The following is a 16,942-nucleotide window of genomic DNA, read 5'->3' on the forward strand; positions in this document are numbered from 1 at the left end:
CTTTCAACATGACCATCTCATGACACTACTAACCGAGGAGGCTGACTGTAGTAGTGGGGTAGCTGTTACCTGAAACCCAGAGGGCAGCGTGACCGACACTATCTTCTAAATCAGCGTAAAATGTCAAATCTTGGCTTCCTCTGGCTGAATGCCCAGCACATCTGTTTTTGACAGAGATTTGTATAGCGCTGCATTGCCAATAGCTTGCCCTCGCAGTGCTATGAGGCTCAGGTGCCTTCAGGCACAGGGCTATTGGATTCTGTGCTTGGGAACATGTGAGGTGAGGTTTCGGTGTGTGCTGGTGGTGCCTCGGAACACGCGAGGTGAGGCTCCCTCGTGTGCTGGTGGTGCCTCAGAACATGCGATGTGAGGCTCCTGTGTGTGCTGGTGGTGCCTCGGAACATGTGAGGTAGGCTCCTGCGTGTGCTGGTGATGCCTCAGAACATGTGAGGTGAGGTTCCCGTGTGTGCTGGTGGTGCCTCAGAACATGCGAGGTGAGGCTCCCGTGAGAGCTGGTGGTGCCTCAGTAAATGTGAATCCCCTTCTCTTTGCACGCTGCCTTCACTGCTATACTCATTCCCTCCTCTCGTTGGGATGTTTTTGGGGCCATGTACAACTGTCTGTTGCGGATATCTATCCTGATGAAAGGAGAGATTATTTGTCGCTCACCAGAAAGTTCATTGGTTCCCTCCATAGGTCTGGGGCTAACTATTATTCTGACTGGACAGTTGGGCTGAAGTCAACTAACTTTGCAGTGGACATTGGCTGAATCCTGCGCACATGCAGAGCTCCTTTAACTCGCAGAAGCTCTGCCCACCACTGGAGAGAAAGGCAAAGACCGGAGACAGGAATCTTGGCTGTCTCACTTCTATAGGTAATCACTGCACCCCAAGGACTGAGAAGGAATCTCAGTCCTGCTGCTGAAGGACCCAGGAGGTGGACGGACTGAGAGGAGAGGACTTTTGCTGATCACTCAGAGCCCAAGTCCAGTGTTCAACAACCTAATGTGAGGAGGTTGGAGACTGAGCTTCTCAAGACCAGGAGTTGTAATCACAGCCCTGCCTGACGCTCATTCATCCTGTGAGGGATCCACAAAGTTAGGCAACTTCAAAACTACAGGAGAACTTCACTCTGTACCCAATGAAGATGTAAGTCTGGCGCCTGGACCCTGCACCTCCCTTTGTGTCTGATGAACCCTGCATTGCTGGTGCGTCATCTGCACCAAAGCCCTTGTGAGCCTGTGTGCTGCACAATGCATTGCTGCACCTCTCTGGCTGCACCAAAGCCCTCGTGAGCCTGTGAGCTGCACAATGCATTGCTGCACCTCTCTGGCTGCACCAAAGCCCTCGTGAGCCTGTGCGCTGCACAATGCATTGCTGGAGAGTCATCTGCACCAAAGCCCTTGTGAGCCTGTGCGCTGCACAATGAATTGCTGCACCTCTCTGGCTGCACCAAAGCCCTTGTGAGCCTGTTGTGCTGCACAATGCATTGCTGGAGAGTCATCTGCACCAAAGCCCTTGTGAGCCTGTGAGCGGCACAATGCATTGCTGCACCTCTCTGGCTGCACCAAAGCCCTCGTGAGCCTGTGAGCTGCACAATGCATTGCTGGAGAGTCATCTGCACCAAAGCCCTTGTGAGCCTGTGTGCTGCACAATGCATTGCTGGAGAGCCATCGGCACCAAAGCCCTTGTGAGCCTGTATGCTGCACAATGCATTGCTGCACCTCTCTGGCTGCACCAAAGCCCTCGTGAGCCTGTGCGCTGCACAATGCATTGCTGGTGAGTCATCTGCACCAAAGCCCTCGCGAGCCTGTGTGCTGCACATTGCATTCCTGGTGAGTCATCTGCACCAAAGCCCTCATGAGCCTGTGTGCTGCGCAATGCATTGCTGGAGAGTCATCTGCACCAAAGCCCTCGTGAGCCTGTGTGCTGCACAATGTATTGCTGGAGAGTCATCTACACCAAAGCCCTCGTGAGCCTGTGTGCTGCACAATGCATTGCTGCACCTCTCTGGCTGCACCAAAGCCCTCGCGAGCCTGTGTGCTGACAATGCATTGCTGGAGAGTCATCTGCACCAAAGCACTCGTGAGCCTGTGTGCTGCACAATGCATTGCTGCACCTCTTTGGCTGCACCGCTTCTGCTGCGTCCGATGGCCATCAGAGCTTGTGTACTGCACAGTACATTTACTACACATTTGCTGCTGTAACCAGGGACCATATGAACCTGCGTACTACACCCTGCATGGCTGCACCTCTTCTGCTGTGTACCATAACCACATGACTGCGTGTGCCACACCCTTCGTTGCTACCTGTCCCCTGCTGTGTCCAAGTGCTACACCGCTGATTGCTGCACCCCTTCGTCTGCAGGTCTAATGTGGTGTTCCATGACCAGGTGAGTCCACGTGCCACACCCTACATGGCTGCACCTCTTCTGCTGCATGCGATGACCATGTGAGTCCACGTGCCACACCCTGCACCTCTTCTGCTACATGCGATGACCACGTGAGTCCATGTCCTACACCCTGCATGGCTGCACCTCTTCTGCTACATGCGATGACCACGTGAGTCCATGTCCTACACCCTGCATGGCTGCACCTCTTCTGCTGCATGCGATGACCACGTGAGCCCATGTCCTACACCCTGCATGGCTGCACCTCTTCTGCTACATGCGATGACCACGTGAGTCCATGTCCTACACCCTGCATGGCTGCACCTCTTCTGCTGCATGCGATGACCACGTGAGCCCATGTCCTACACCCTGCATGGCTGCACCTCTTCTGCTACATGCGATGACCACGTGAGTCCATGTCCTACACCGTGCATGGCTGCACCTCTTCTGCTGCATTCGATGACCACGTGAGCTCATGTCCTACACCCTGCATGGCTGCACCTCTTCTGCTACATGCGATGACCTGGTGAGTCCATGGCCTACACCCTGCATGGCTGCTCCTCTCCTGCTACATGTGATGACCAGGTGAGTCCACGTGCCACACCCTGATGACCATGTGAGCCCATGTCCTACACCCTGCATGGCTGCACCTCTTCTGCTGCATGCGATGACCACGTGAGTCCATGTCCTACACCCTGCATGGCTGCACCTCTTCTACTACATGCGGTGACCATGTGCGTCCATGTCCTCCACCCTGCATGGCTGCACCTCTTCTGCTACATGCAATAAACATGTGAGTCCATGTCCTACACCCTGCATGGCTGCACCTCTTCTAACACGAATGTGTGAGCCTGTGCACGACACACTGCACTGCCAGGCTGAATTCTTTCAGTACAGCTTGAGATCACAAAACACCCACACACCTGCCCTTCTGATCTTCTGCAGCCACTTCTGTGGCTCAAGGAATAAGGCTTGTGATCTCAGCTCTCTGCCAGACACACTTTGTGAACTTCTGCAGCTTCTTCTATAGGCCTCATAGAGTGTATTTCCAAAATACCCTCCCACATACCTTGTGCTTTGGGGCGGACTTCTCACAGGTGCATTGTGATGCCTCACCCTGTGCCCTCCTGCAGCCCTTTCTATGACACCCACAGTGTACAACCTGTGATCCCTGAAAGCTGAATTATATACTTTGAGTTCTTCTGTGGGACTCACATGTGAATCCTGACCACCCACATACATACTGTGTGCTCCTGGGCACCCTTCTCTGTGAGACCTGCAGGGTGAAATATGAGTCCCTTAAAACCCGAACCCATACTTTGTATCCTCTCAAAGACTAAAGGTGTATCTTCCCTTGTGAACACCCACACACACACCTTGTGCTCCTCTGCAGATTCTTCCTCTGTGGAACACATATACCTTCTACAGCCTTCTCTTTCAGGCACAGGGTGCCTTATGATGGGTAGAAAGCCACACACATACCTAATGCTCTTCAGCAGCCTCCTATATGGAGCCAAGGGGTGCCTTGTGGTCCCTCGAAATCGGCAAAGATTCCTTGTTCTCTTCTGGAGCCTCCTATATGGGGCCTATAGGGTGACCTGTGACCTCTGAACACCCACTCATATGGATGGCTTGTGTTCTCCGGCTACCCCTTGGTGTGGCTCACCAGGTGACTTTGTGACCCCTGGATTTTCAGAGCTACCCTGTGCTCTTCTCATCCCAGAACACCCACTCACACACCTTGTGCTCCTGTGCAGGTTCTTCAATCGAGCTCACAGTGTGGCATTATGGTCCCTGAATGTTCAGACATACCTTGTACTCCTCTGCAGCCTCCTCTACAGGACTTGCTGAGTGAGTTTTATGCTCCTTGGACTCCCGGCAGACCCAGCATATCATTTTCTGATCCTCTGCACAGAACAGCCTCAGTTTCTCTTCATGTTTCTCACACAGATTCTCCCCCTGGGGCTTCACTGGGGGCAGATGAAGCTGTTTTAACATTTCCACCATGTTTCCCAGTTGCCTGTTGGGTCGGAGGTTTTTCCCAGGAGATATCTCCCTGCACTGTGGACAGGGGAAGTTTCCATCTCTTCCCTCCCAGCTCTGCGTGATGCATGAGCGGCAGAAGTTGTGTCCACACTCTATGGACACAGGATCAGTAAAATACTCCAAACAGATGGAACAAGTGGCCTCTTCCTTGAGGCTCCCGAGCTGAGCTGCCGCCATGATTCAGAAATGCAGGAAGTAACCTTAAGTTTCAGTTTCTCTCTCTCTGTGAAGTGGGTGTGTCTGTGTGTCCGCCCCTCTCTGTCTGTCTGCCCCTCTGTGTGTAAAGTGGGTGTGTCTGTGTGTCCGCCCCTCTCTGTCTGGTTGCCCCTCTCTGAGTGAAGTGGGTGTGTCTGTGTGTCTGCCCCTCTCTGTGTGTCTGTGTGTCTGTCCCTCTCTGTGTGAAGTGAGTGTGCCTGTGTGTTTGCTCCTCCCCCCGTGGAGTGGGTGTGTCTGTGTGTCTGTCCCTCCCTGGGTGTCTGCCTCTCTCTCTGTGAAGTGGGTGTGTCTGTGTGTCTGCCCCTCTCTGTGGGAAGTGGGTGTGTCTGTGTGTCTGCCTCTCTCTGTGTGTCTGCCCCTCTCTGTGTGTCTGGGTGTGTCTGGGTGTCCGCACCTCCCTGTGTGTCTGCCTCTATGTGAAGTGGGTGTGTCTGTCCCTCCCTGTGTGTCTGCCCCTCTCTGTGTGAAGTGGGTGTGTCTGCCCCTCTCTGTGTGTCTGCTCCTCTTTGTGTGAAGTAGGTGTGTCTGTGTGTCTGCCCCTCTCTGTGTGACTGCCTCTATGTGAAGTGGGTGTGCCTGTGTGGCTGCCTCTATGTGAAGAGGGTGTGTCTGTATGTCTGCCTCTCTCTGTGTGTCTGCCTCTCTCTGTGTGAAGTGGGTGTGTCTGTGTGTCCGTCCCTGTCTGTGTGAAGTGGGTGTGTCTGTGTGTCTGTCCCTCCCTGTGTGTCTGCCCCACTCTGTGTGAAGTGGGTGTGTCTGCCTCTCCCTGTGTGTCTGCCCCACTCTGTGTGAAGTGGGTGTGTCTGTGTGTCCTCCCCTCTCTGTGTGGAGTGGGTGTGTCTGTGTGTCTGCCTCTCCCTGTGTGTCTGCCCCACTCTGTGTGAAGTGGGTGTGTCTGTGTGTCCTCCCCTCTCTGTGTGAAGTGGGTGTGTCTGTGTGTCTGTCCCTCCCTGTGTATCTGCCCCTCCCTGTGTGCGCTGGGACTTCGGGGTTCATGTTACATCACAGAGAAGGAGGGAACTGGCTCCTCCGCTGCCTGTGATTTACCTCCAAGTTTGATACGTTTTCAGCTAAAATCCCGGATACTTGGTTCTGTTCTCAGATTCTGTAAATGCCAGGAGCTGCCACGTGACACGATTGTATGTAAATCCCTTTGCATTACTTTAAAAGTGGTAACTCTGCATCTGGTTGTTATAATAATCGTGTAGGATTTGTACAGAGAGCTCCGAAATTATTTTTAAGCACTTTGCTGTTTTAACTTCATTTGTCAAAGGCTGCAATATACCACCTTTTGCTACTTTTCTAAATGTTTTTACTGTCCTCGCGGGCAAATACTGGCCAGGCTGGTAAAATACTGGACTCGTGGCAACCCTGACTGGACTGAGTAAAGGAAAGGATCAGTTGCTGACGTCATTACAGTAGCAGGAGTGTGTGCCAGTGAAGATTGTACTGCTCCTCTCTGTGACCACCTGTTCTGTGTGAGGGAAGCTTGCAGTGCTGATGCCCCGATGTACCTGTTCCACGTGTGAGGGAAGCTTGCAGTGCTGCTGCCCTAATGTACCTCCTCTGTGTGTGAGGAAGGCTCACACTCATGCCTGTGCTGTATGAGGGAAACTTCAATAGCTGCACCTCTTCTGCATGAGAGAAGCTTGTACTGCTGTTGTCTGTGCTGCTCCTCTTCTGTGTGAGGAAAGCTTGCACTGCTGATGCCCTGATGTACCTGTTCCGCATGTAAGGGACGCTTGCACTGTTGATGCCCTGATGTACCTGTTCCGCATGTGAGGGAAGCTTGCACTGCTGATGAGGTGATATTCATGTTCTGCGTGTGAGGGAAGCTTGCACTGCTGATGCCCGATGTACCTGTTCCACGTGTGAGGGAAGTTGCACTGCTGATGTCCTGATGTACCTGTTCTGTAAGGAAAAGACGCTTGCACTGCTGGTATGTATGTTGCACCTTTTCTGTGTATGAGGGAAATCTGGAGCTGCTGTTGTCTGTGCTGTATCAGTTCCACAATTGAGGTATTTGTATGGCACAGTTTCATCTCTTGAGGCATGCAGGGTCGGAATAAAAGGTGTTTATTGTTACCCAACTCATTGGTACTTGTGTTATCGGCCTGAGGAAGATGACAGGCTGAGTTGGCCCACCAGGAGTCGACTGTGTGGCAATGAGACAAAACACAAGTTCATGTAGTGGTGCATTAGTACACTGAGACACCAGACCAGCCACTCCTTATGTATATGAGCAAGGCTTGAACTGCTATTGCCTGTTTAGTACTTATGTTCTATGAGTGTGAGGGAGCTTTCACTCAAGGCAGTGAAATTTGTTTACCTTTCTTCTCCTGCATGGTATCAGATACAAGCTGTGGACAGATTTAATACACCTTGTGCTTCCAAATCTGCCTCTTGAGTGTTCCTAAACATGGGCCAGTATGGTTGTGTCCTTACTGTTCCATGCATAAAGGAAGTCTACACTGGTGCTGCTGCACCCAACCTGTGTGTAATGGATGCTTGATATGCCTGTACCTGTGTGATCCTGCAATGTGCCCGTTCTGTATGTGAGTGTAGGAGGCTGGCCCTCTATGTAGTGTGCAAAACTATAGCAACACAAAAGGATGATGGACGGAGTGCTGAACAATGCAAACACTCACCCCCAGTCACAGATCTGGGTTTAATCCATCGTTCCGTTGCTCACCATGCCACCCCAGCTTTGACCCAGCCATATGCAAATCAGTCTTGACCCTGCTCCTCATGGGAACAGTCCAGCCAGAACTGCCAAGCCAGGTCCTCCATGGACCGGAAACAAGCACCCTGGGACCGGTTTCAGGGTATCACCCTTCATCAGCCAGGCTAGCTTGAATTCAGTGGCACAGTGAGCACGGTACCTATGTCTGGGCATACCCTTCCCACTTAGGGCAACTTTAGCAACACAAAAGGATGACGAATGGAGTGCTGACACTCAGTCTTTTGTGTTGCATGTAGGAATCATACCCCATGCTTTTGCAAGCATTGGTTGTATAGTTCCATGCACTCTGGGGACTCCTTAGCGGACCCCCATTATTGCCATTCCAGCCTTCTGGAGATGGTACAGCTGTAGGTATAGATTGTACAGTTCTGTAGTCTGATCTCTAGCTACGGAGATAGTGTAGGGGTGGGTATAGAATATACAGCTCTGTAGGGTGACCCCTAGCTCTAGAGATAGTGTAGGGGTGGGTATAGATTACACAGTTCTGTAGGCTGAGCCCTAGCCCTGGAGATAGTGCAGGGGTGGGTATAGATTATAAAGTTCTGTAGGGTGATCCCTAGCTCCGGAGATGATACAGGGGTGGGTGTAGATTATACAGTTCTGTAGGGTGATCCCTAAATACAGAGATAGTGTAGGGGTGGGTATGGATTATACAGTTCTGTAAAGTGATCTCTAGCTCAGGAGATGGTGTAGAGGTGGGTAGAGATTATACAGTTTTGAAAGGTGATGCCTAGCTTCGGAGATGGTGTAAGGGTGGGCATAGATTATACAGTTCTCTAGGTTTATCCCTAGCTCTAGAGATGGAGTAGGGGTGGGTACAGATTATACAGTTCTGTAGTCTGATCCCTAGCTCTGGAGATGGTGCTGGGGTGGGTGGAGTTCTGTAGCGTGATCCCTAGCTCTGGATATGGTACAGGGGTGGGTAAAGATTATACAGTTCTGTAGGCTGATTCCTAGCTCCGGATATTTTGTAGGGGTGGATATAAATTACACAGTTCGGTAGGGTGATCCGTAGTTCTGGAGATGGTATAAAGGTAGGTATAGATTATACAGTTCTGTAGACTGATCCCTAGCTGCTTAGATGGTACAAGGGTTGGTGGAGTTCTGTAGGGAGATCCCTAGCTCCGGAGATGGTTAGGGGTGGATATAGATTATAGAGATGTGTAGGGTGATCTCTAGCTCTGGAGATAGTGTAGGGGTCAGTATTAATTATAAAGTTGTTTAGGTTGACCCCTAGCTCTAAAGATGGTGTAGGGGTGGGTATAAATTATACAGTTCTGTAGGGTGATCCTTAGGTCCAGAGATGGTACAGGGGTGGGATTAGATTATACAGTTCTTTAGGCTGATCCCTAGTTCCGGAGATTGTACCAGGGTGGGTATGGATTATACAGTTCTGTAGGGTGATCCCTAGCTCCGGAGATGGTGTGGGGTAGGTATAGATTATACATTTCTGTACGGTGATCCCTAGCCCCGGAGATGGTACAGGGGTGGGTATAGATTATACTGTTCTGTAGTCTGATCCATAGCTGAGGAGATGGTACAGGGGTGGGATAGATTATACAGTTCTGTAGGGTGATCCCTAGCTCCTTAGTTGGTAGAATGGTAGGTGTAGATTATACAGATCTGTTAGGTGATCCCTAGCTCCAGAGATGGTGTAGGGGTGGGTATAATTAGACATCCTCTCAATGCCATTCTTCTGTCTTCTGATGTTAGAATCTTGTTCTTTTATGGTGTTGCCAATATATGTGCTATTATCATGCTGATTCGCTCTGCATCCTGGTATTTGTGAAGTTTTAATCTTTAATGTTTGCACCATGCTTCACCCTGGGTTATGTAAGAAGACGTTACTGTACAAGAGTAATATTCACATGTGCTCTCTGTTTACGTACTATAGCTCCTTTTTACTCCTGCATGTATTACTTTGCTTGCGTACAGTGTTTGGTGACAATGTTCTTTTTTATCGCCTGTTCATGGAGGCTGTCCGTTGGCCTAAATCACCGGTGCTAGTTAATATGCATTGTTATGAGCAGGGCCACTGGAGTTATGCGATTCTGCGGCTGCAGCTTTTTTATGCGTCAAAGATTTGCCTCGTTTGCCACATAATCCATCATCTGCTGCATAATCTGCTTTTTTTATTAAAATGAAATTTGTTTGTAGCTCAAACGGATCAAAAGGTACTCAAATGTGGCGTTGTGTGTTACTACGCGCTGGAAGCCCCTTTGCAGAAGTTAACTGGTCATCTTTCAGTTGCTTATTTATGTATTTGGTTGTTAAACTAGTAAACATAGGGTGAAATCTTTGCCCAGACAGTATTACCATGTATAAAAATTACGAACTAATAAAGTAATATTATCATATAATGTGACGCATTATGCTGCACAATTTGACATTTCATGCCACATAATTTAGTCAAGCCTGCTGCATAATTTAGTGCTCTCCTACCGCATAATTCTGGTGGCCCTGGTTATGAGTGATTATTTGAGCCTCTTGGGTACTCTTGATTCGTTATATCATTGTGTCGTGAAGGAGCTCCTCCCTCTTGGGTCCTCCGCCGTCCCATCCAATACCCTTGTCTCTTTGGGACGTGCCGCTCTAGCTGTGGTGCGGGGGGGGCTACTGCTCATATATATTTGGTTTCTATTTTATTCTCTATATATATTTTCACCTTAGTTCTTTAGTCCTCTTTTCCTCTTACTTGCTCTTCCTATTGTTTGGTAGTCATGGGCCCTGGCTCACTACATGGGTTGCTCTTTGGTCTCAACATCTTACATTCGACCTATTGTCATACTAATGGGGGCTCTTTACTGCCATGACCCTCTTGTAAGTAACCTCCCTTTGTTCTAAAGGTCTGAACCATTCTGTGAAATGAAGAAAGTTCTCTCATTACTGCAGCAAACTTAGGGGTGACATAGTCTTCTTACACAAAATTAAGACTGGTTGCAGAGAAGCAAGGACTGGGTCCAGGATTTGACGTTCTTGGCTTCTCAAGAGCGCGCTGGCTTTCTTGAGAATCCATCAATCTGCTGTCTTAGTTACAGATTGAAAGCTCCCTGTGCCTTCCCTCTTCCACTGAAACCATCTAAACTATGTCCTCTGTGGAGGTTGCTCACTCTACTTGAATCATGATGGACACCAGGAACGCCTTGCGAGTGTTGGACAAACGCCTGTTGGGTTACTTCTTTAACTCTAACCACATGTCCCTCTGGAAGAACAAAAACAGATGCCATAATCTCCAAGACCATTGGGCCGATTGGGGCGGCTAAAGGCATTCATATGATTGCTGATCTGATCTCAAATTTAGAATCACTATCCTTTGTTTATCTGCAAAACAAAATTTCCCTCCCTGTCTAAGATGGATTCCTATTGTTTCCTAAAGGGAATTTAAGGGAAGATCTCTAAGTTGCTCCCTCTCCCACCGTCCGCTTTGATAACTATTCTTGGTCAATGTCAATCGTCGGGATATACAGCATCATAAACTTATGTGGCTCCATGTGCTCCAAACCAAGCACCCCCTGTTTTATTCAGTCTCAACAGTGTATACTTCCTTCACATAGACTGAATCCTCCCTCACCAGATATGTGGGGGAAGATCTGCTCTCACGCTATCCAGAATAAACTGATTTCTTCTTTATTTCAGACTTAAATATCTGCGTCACATCTTCTATTGCATCTCGGATAAATTATTTAAATTTAAAACATTGGTCCTGTCAATGAATGAGCAGAGATCCTGAACACATATTTCTTGGTTGCAGGTTGTCACCCATTACTGGGCCCAAACCGTGAATCAGTTGAGCGACATTCTCACTACCACTATTACACTAGACTTTCCCACAATTATGCGTGGCCTGCGTGGAGCCCAGAAACCGCCTCCCCTTTCTGATAATGACTCGGCGCTCCTGGAATACTGATTGACAACAGAAGTCAAGGTTGTCCTTCTTGATTGGAAAATGCTAATCATGTTTCTTCTCATACATGGTGGGCCTGGGTAACCTACCTCAGAAGCACACATTCCTTTCAGGTGCAACTAAAGTAATCCCAAGATTTCACAGAAAGTATGAAAAACAGTAGACATCTTTATTCTGACCTTTCCCCCTTCCCCGTTTAATGTTCTGTTTTTCTGTCCTCCACGACTACTGTGCCTCTCTAGTGTCCTTGTTTCCTCTCTCCCCTCTTTTATCACTATACTCCAGGTCTTACTTTTCAGGTTGCTACTCACTCTTCCACATTTGGGTATATTTACGAGAATGTCATGCAGCGCAATGTAGCAAGTCACCTCGCTGCGATGCGTGACAGGGGAAGAGCAGGAATGCTCCACATCCACGGCATACGGCGCACTCATGCCTTTTTCACTGCGCTGGCGTTCTTTTGGCTGCCTGGCGCCAACCATGGTGCAAGGGTGCCAACGCCCCGTGCAGCATTGTTTATGTGCAGGAAGGGGCACCTTCCTCCGCCAAAACAACCCCTGAGGCATACTTCCTATCTACGTGTGCTGCAGAATGTAACAAAGAGAAATGGAGATATTCCTCCTCTTTACGCCTCTCCTGGGAAGGCGCTTGATTTTGCCACATTCCCAGGTTTACCAGTTGTTGGTAAATTTGGGAATGTATCAGAAACAATGGGAGTTGCGTGAGAGCACCCATGCAATGCCCATGAAACACCTCCATAGCGCAGTGTAAGGCGGTGAAGCGATTTGTGCTGCGTTGGTTTACTCAAGATTTATTGAGCCACCCAGGACCACACAAGGTGGCCTTGCGTGGCTTCATTAACCTCATGTTTGAGTTGTGTTGCTCTTGCACCGTATATCTTTTCGACAAGTGGCACTGTTGATAATTCCTACCTCTCTGTGTGGGCTTTATGAAAATGTTAGACCTGACAGCCTTAGTGTGATCATCCCTCAATGTTTTGCCTGCCTCCCTCCATTTTTCTGACTCTGTTTTGCTGGTTTTAGGACTCTGCGCACTTTACCACTGCCAACCAGTGCTATAGTGCAAATGCTCTCTCCCTTGAATATGGTAATACCCAAATTGGCATATTTAATTTACTTATAACACCCTGATAAACTGCACTACATGTGCCTCGGGCCTGTAGAGTAAATGCTACTAGTGGGCCTGCAGCACTGGTTGTGCCAACCACATCAGTAGCCCCGTAACAATGTCTCAGGCCTGTGTGTGCAGTTTCACTCCCACTTCGACTTGGCATTTAAACGTACTTGCCAAACCTTAAACCTTTTCTACATATAAGTCGCCCCTAAGGTAGGCCCTAGGTAACCCATAGGGCCGGGTGGTATGTAGATTAAAGGCAGGACATGTACATGTGTGTTTTATATGTCCTGGTAGTGGAAAACCCCTACATTTGTTTTCCGCTACTGTGAGGCCCGCTCCTTCCATAAGACAGCGTTAGGGCGACCCTCATATACTGTTTGAGTGGTAGATTCTGATCAGAAAGGGGTAACCAGGTCATATTTAGTATGGCCAGAATGGTGATAGAAAATCCTGCTTATTGGTGAGGTCGGCTTTATATTACTATTGTGACAGTGAGCATTTCTCTGCACTTAAAATCCATCTGTGCTTTACAGCCTGCCTCCAATCAACATCTGGGCTGGTTGACAGCTTCCTTGTGCATTCCACCGACACAACTACAAACAGAGGATACTCAGTCACACCTGCACACATCTGCATACTAGGGCCTGACACTTACATTTGAAAGGCTAGTGGCCTGCCCTCACACAACTGACTGCTAAACCCCCTACTGGGACCCTGGCAGACAGGACTGTACTGAAAAGCGGAACCTTTGCACTTCTTAACCACTCTTTGAAGTCTCCCCCTATTCAGAGACATCTTTGGGTATATAAACTGGGCCTCTGACCCCACCAAATCAGACACGTCTGGACCTGAACCTACAATCTGTCAAGAGGAACTGCCCGGCTGCTCAAAGGACTCATCTGGACTGCTTTGCTGTGAAGGAATGCCACCCTGCTGTTTCCCTGCTGCCCTCTGACTTTGCTGAGAAGTGCTCTCCAAGGGCTTGGACTGAGTTTGCCTCCTGTTTTCTGAAGTCTCAGGCCAAAAAGACTTATGCCCTCATTTCAACGCCGCCCGCCAAGGTTGAACTGTTAAATGGCCGCCTATGCGGCCGCAAACCCACTGGCCACTTTTCAACATCCCCACTGGCCCGGCGGGCGGAAACAGAGTCTCCGCCTGCTGGCCCAACTGGGATGTGGGCCGTAACATTGCAGCCGGCTCCTAATGGAGCCGGCGGCAAAGTGGCGGTGCGGCGGGTGCAGCAGCACCCGTTGCGCTTTCCACTGTCTGCCAAGCACACAGTGGAAATTGCGATGGGGCTGTGCCTGGGGGCCCCTGCACTGCCCATGGGCAGTGCAGGGGCCCCGTGAGTCCCCTTACCACCAGCCTTTCCATGGCGGTGTCTACCGCAATGGACAGGCTGGCGGTAAGGGGAGTCAAAATCCCCAGGGCTGCGCTGCTTGCAGCGCTGCCCTTGCAGATTGCGACCGCCGGGACCGCTATGGTGGTAAACCAGCCTGTTGGCGGCACGAACGCCACTTTAAAATGAGGCCCTCAATCTCTTCAAGGAACTCCTTGTGCCTGCCGGAAATGATGCACAGCCCATCTTGCTACAAGAAAATCGTCGCACAGCCGAACTGGAATGATGCAGCCTGACTCATGAGTGAAGAATCGACGCAGCACCTGCCTTGTGGCCGGAAATTCAACGCAGGGCCCTACCGGATCGACACACGGCCCTACCGGAACGACGCAGGCCAACTTCCAGGGTGAAGAATCAACGCAGCGCCTGCTGTGCGACCGAAAGTTCGATGCATCGCCATACCCAATCAACGCAATGCCTGTGACTTCCTCCTGCACGTCCAGAATTTCCATGCATCATTCCTGGGCATCAAAAAGATCCCCATATCTCAGTGAGGAACCAAGCCTTCACACCAGAAATCGACGCAAAGCCCCTAGCAGCGTGGAAAGAAACAACGCATTGCCTGTGACGCACTGGAAAATCCGAAGCAGACCCTATTTTTCCATGCACCGCCTCCTCTGCGGTCTCCGTGCATGTTATTTTTTACGCCAACCAGGTACTATGTGCTAACAAGAAACAACTTTTGATTTCTAAGATTTAAGACTCTTTTTAATATTGCAAAAATTATATATCAACTTGTGCTTATTGAATCTTTATCATTTTGACCTTAATTTAACCAGATAAATATCTTAGATTTTTCTAAACCGGTGTGGTGTATTTTTGTGGTGTCTTCACTGTGTTACTATCTGATTTAGTTTACAAATACTTCACACATTGTCCTCTAAGTTATGCCTGACTGCTCAGTGCCAAGCTACCAAAGGGTGTGCACAGGATAATTTGGATTGTGTGTGACTTACCCTTACTACGATTGTGGACCCTACTTGGATAAGGGTGTATACTTCTGCCACCTAGAGGCCCCATTTCTAACAACCTGCATCTCCAAAATCCAGAAATTGCTGCAGGACTTTTTTCAATGGCAGAGAACTGAACGAAAGCATCAACCAAGATGAGGCTGTGGCCTACAGTATAGCAGTGCAAGCAGCCATCCTGATGGGTCACAAGTCTGAGAATGTGCTGGACCTGCTCCTCCTGATCTGGCATCTCTCTCACTCGGGCTTGAGATAGCAGGTGGTGTGATGACTGTTTTCATCAAATGCAACTTCACAATCCCAAACAAGCAAACCCAGATCTTCTCCACCTACTCTGTTAAGCATCCTGGTGTCCTAATCCAAGTGTATGAGGGTGAAAGAGCCATCACCAAGGACCAACAAAGTTCTGGGGAAATTTGATCTGAGTGGAATCCCACGAGGCCCTCGTGGTGTGCCACAGATTGAGGTGACGCTTGAAATAGATGCAAATGGCATCCTGATTGTCTCTGCTGAGGACAAGAGTTCAGGCAGACAGATCACCATCACTAACGTCTGGGGCCGGCTGAGCAAAGAGGAGATCGAGAGGATGACGCCGGAGGCTGAGAGGTACAAAGCAGATGATGAAGCCCAGAGAGAGAAGGTCTCTGCCAAGAACTCACTGGAGTCCTACACTTTCAACATGAAGAGCACAGTGTAGGATGACAAACTTAAAGACAAGATCAGGGAAGATGGCCAGAAGAAGACAGTGGACAAATGTAATCAGACCATCTCCTGGCTGGAGAACAACCAGCTGGCAGAGAAGGAGGAGTATGAGCACCAGCAGAAAGAGCTGGACAAGGTCTATAATACCTTCATCACCAAACTCTACCAGGGCACTTTGCATGACTTCGACCCTGTTACATGGATAATTGCACTTTTCCCGGTTACATAGATACTTGCACTTTTGCTGGTTACATGGATAATTGCACTTTTGCTGGTAACATGGATAATTGCACTTTGGTCGGTTACATGGATAATTCTACTTTTGTCAGTTACATGGATAATTCTACTTTTATCGTTTACATGGATAATTCTACTTTTGCCGGGTACATGGATAATTGCACTTTTGTCGTTTACATTGATAATTGCACTTTTGCCGGTTACATAGATAAGTGAATTTTTGCTGATTCCATGGATAATTCTACTTTTGCCGGTTACATGGATAATTGCGCTTTTGCCGGTTACATAGATAAGTGCACTTTTGCCGATTCCATAGATAATTGCACTTTTGCCGGTTACATGGATAATTGCACTTTTGCTGGTTACATAGATAAGTGCACTTTTGCCGGTTACATGGATAATTGCACTTTTGCTGGTTACATGGATAATTGCACTTTTGCCGGTTACATAGATAAGTGCACTTTTGCCGGTTACATGGATAATTGCACTTTTGCTGGTTACATGGATAATTGCACTTTTGCCGGTTACATAGATAAGTGCACTTTTGCCGGTTACATGGATAATTGCACTTTTGCTGGTTACATGGATAATTGCACTTTTGCCGGTTACATAGATAAGTGCATTTTTGCCGATTCCATGGATAATTCTACTTTTGCCGGTTACATGGATAGATGCACTTTTGCCGGTTACATAGATAAGTGCATTTTTGCCGATTCCATGGATAATTCTACTTTTGCCGGTTACATGGATAATTGCACTTTTGCCGGTTACATAGATAAGTGCATTTTTGCCGATTCCATGGATAATTCTACTTTTGCCGGTTACATGGATAATTGCACTTTTGCCGGTTACATAGATAAGTGCATTTTTGCCGATTCCATGGATAATTCTACTTTTGCCGGTTACATGGATAATTGCACTTTTGCCGGTTACGTAGATACTTGCACTTTTGCTGGTTACATGGATAATTGCACTTTGGTTGGTTACATGGATAATTCTACTTTTATCGTTTACATGGATAATTCTACTTTTGCCGGGTACATGGATAATTGCACTTTTGTCGTTTACATTGATAATTGCACTTTTGCCGGTTACATAGATAAGTGAATTTTTGCTGATTCCATGGATAATTCTACTTTTGCCGGTTACATGGATAATTGCGCTTTTGCCGGTTACATAGATAAGTGCACTTTTGCCGATTC

The 16,942-nt window shown here is 48.6% G+C and overlaps 1 protein-coding gene and 1 pseudogene across 1 annotated transcript in view; one reads left to right on the plus strand and one right to left on the minus strand.

The window, feature by feature from the left end:
* Nucleotides 1-4,670, minus strand: part of LOC138301382 (E3 ubiquitin-protein ligase TRIM39-like) — a 56,944-nt gene extending 52,274 nt beyond the window's left edge. The window contains exon 1 of the mRNA XM_069241817.1: nucleotides 4,201-4,670. Within this exon, the coding sequence (XP_069097918.1) occupies nucleotides 4,201-4,611 (411 nt within the window). The 5' untranslated portion in view covers nucleotides 4,612-4,670. The remainder of the gene's footprint in view (nucleotides 1-4,200) is intronic.
* A 4,142-nt stretch (nucleotides 4,671-8,812) lies between these two features.
* LOC138301812 (heat shock 70 kDa protein-like) lies at nucleotides 8,813-15,732 on the plus strand (annotated as a pseudogene).
* The last annotated feature ends 1,210 nt before the right edge of the window (nucleotides 15,733-16,942 follow it).

The sequence above is a fragment of the Pleurodeles waltl genome, chromosome 6 (assembly GCF_031143425.1).
Source record: "Pleurodeles waltl isolate 20211129_DDA chromosome 6, aPleWal1.hap1.20221129, whole genome shotgun sequence".
Classification (NCBI taxonomy): Eukaryota; Metazoa; Chordata; class Amphibia; order Caudata; family Salamandridae; genus Pleurodeles; species Pleurodeles waltl.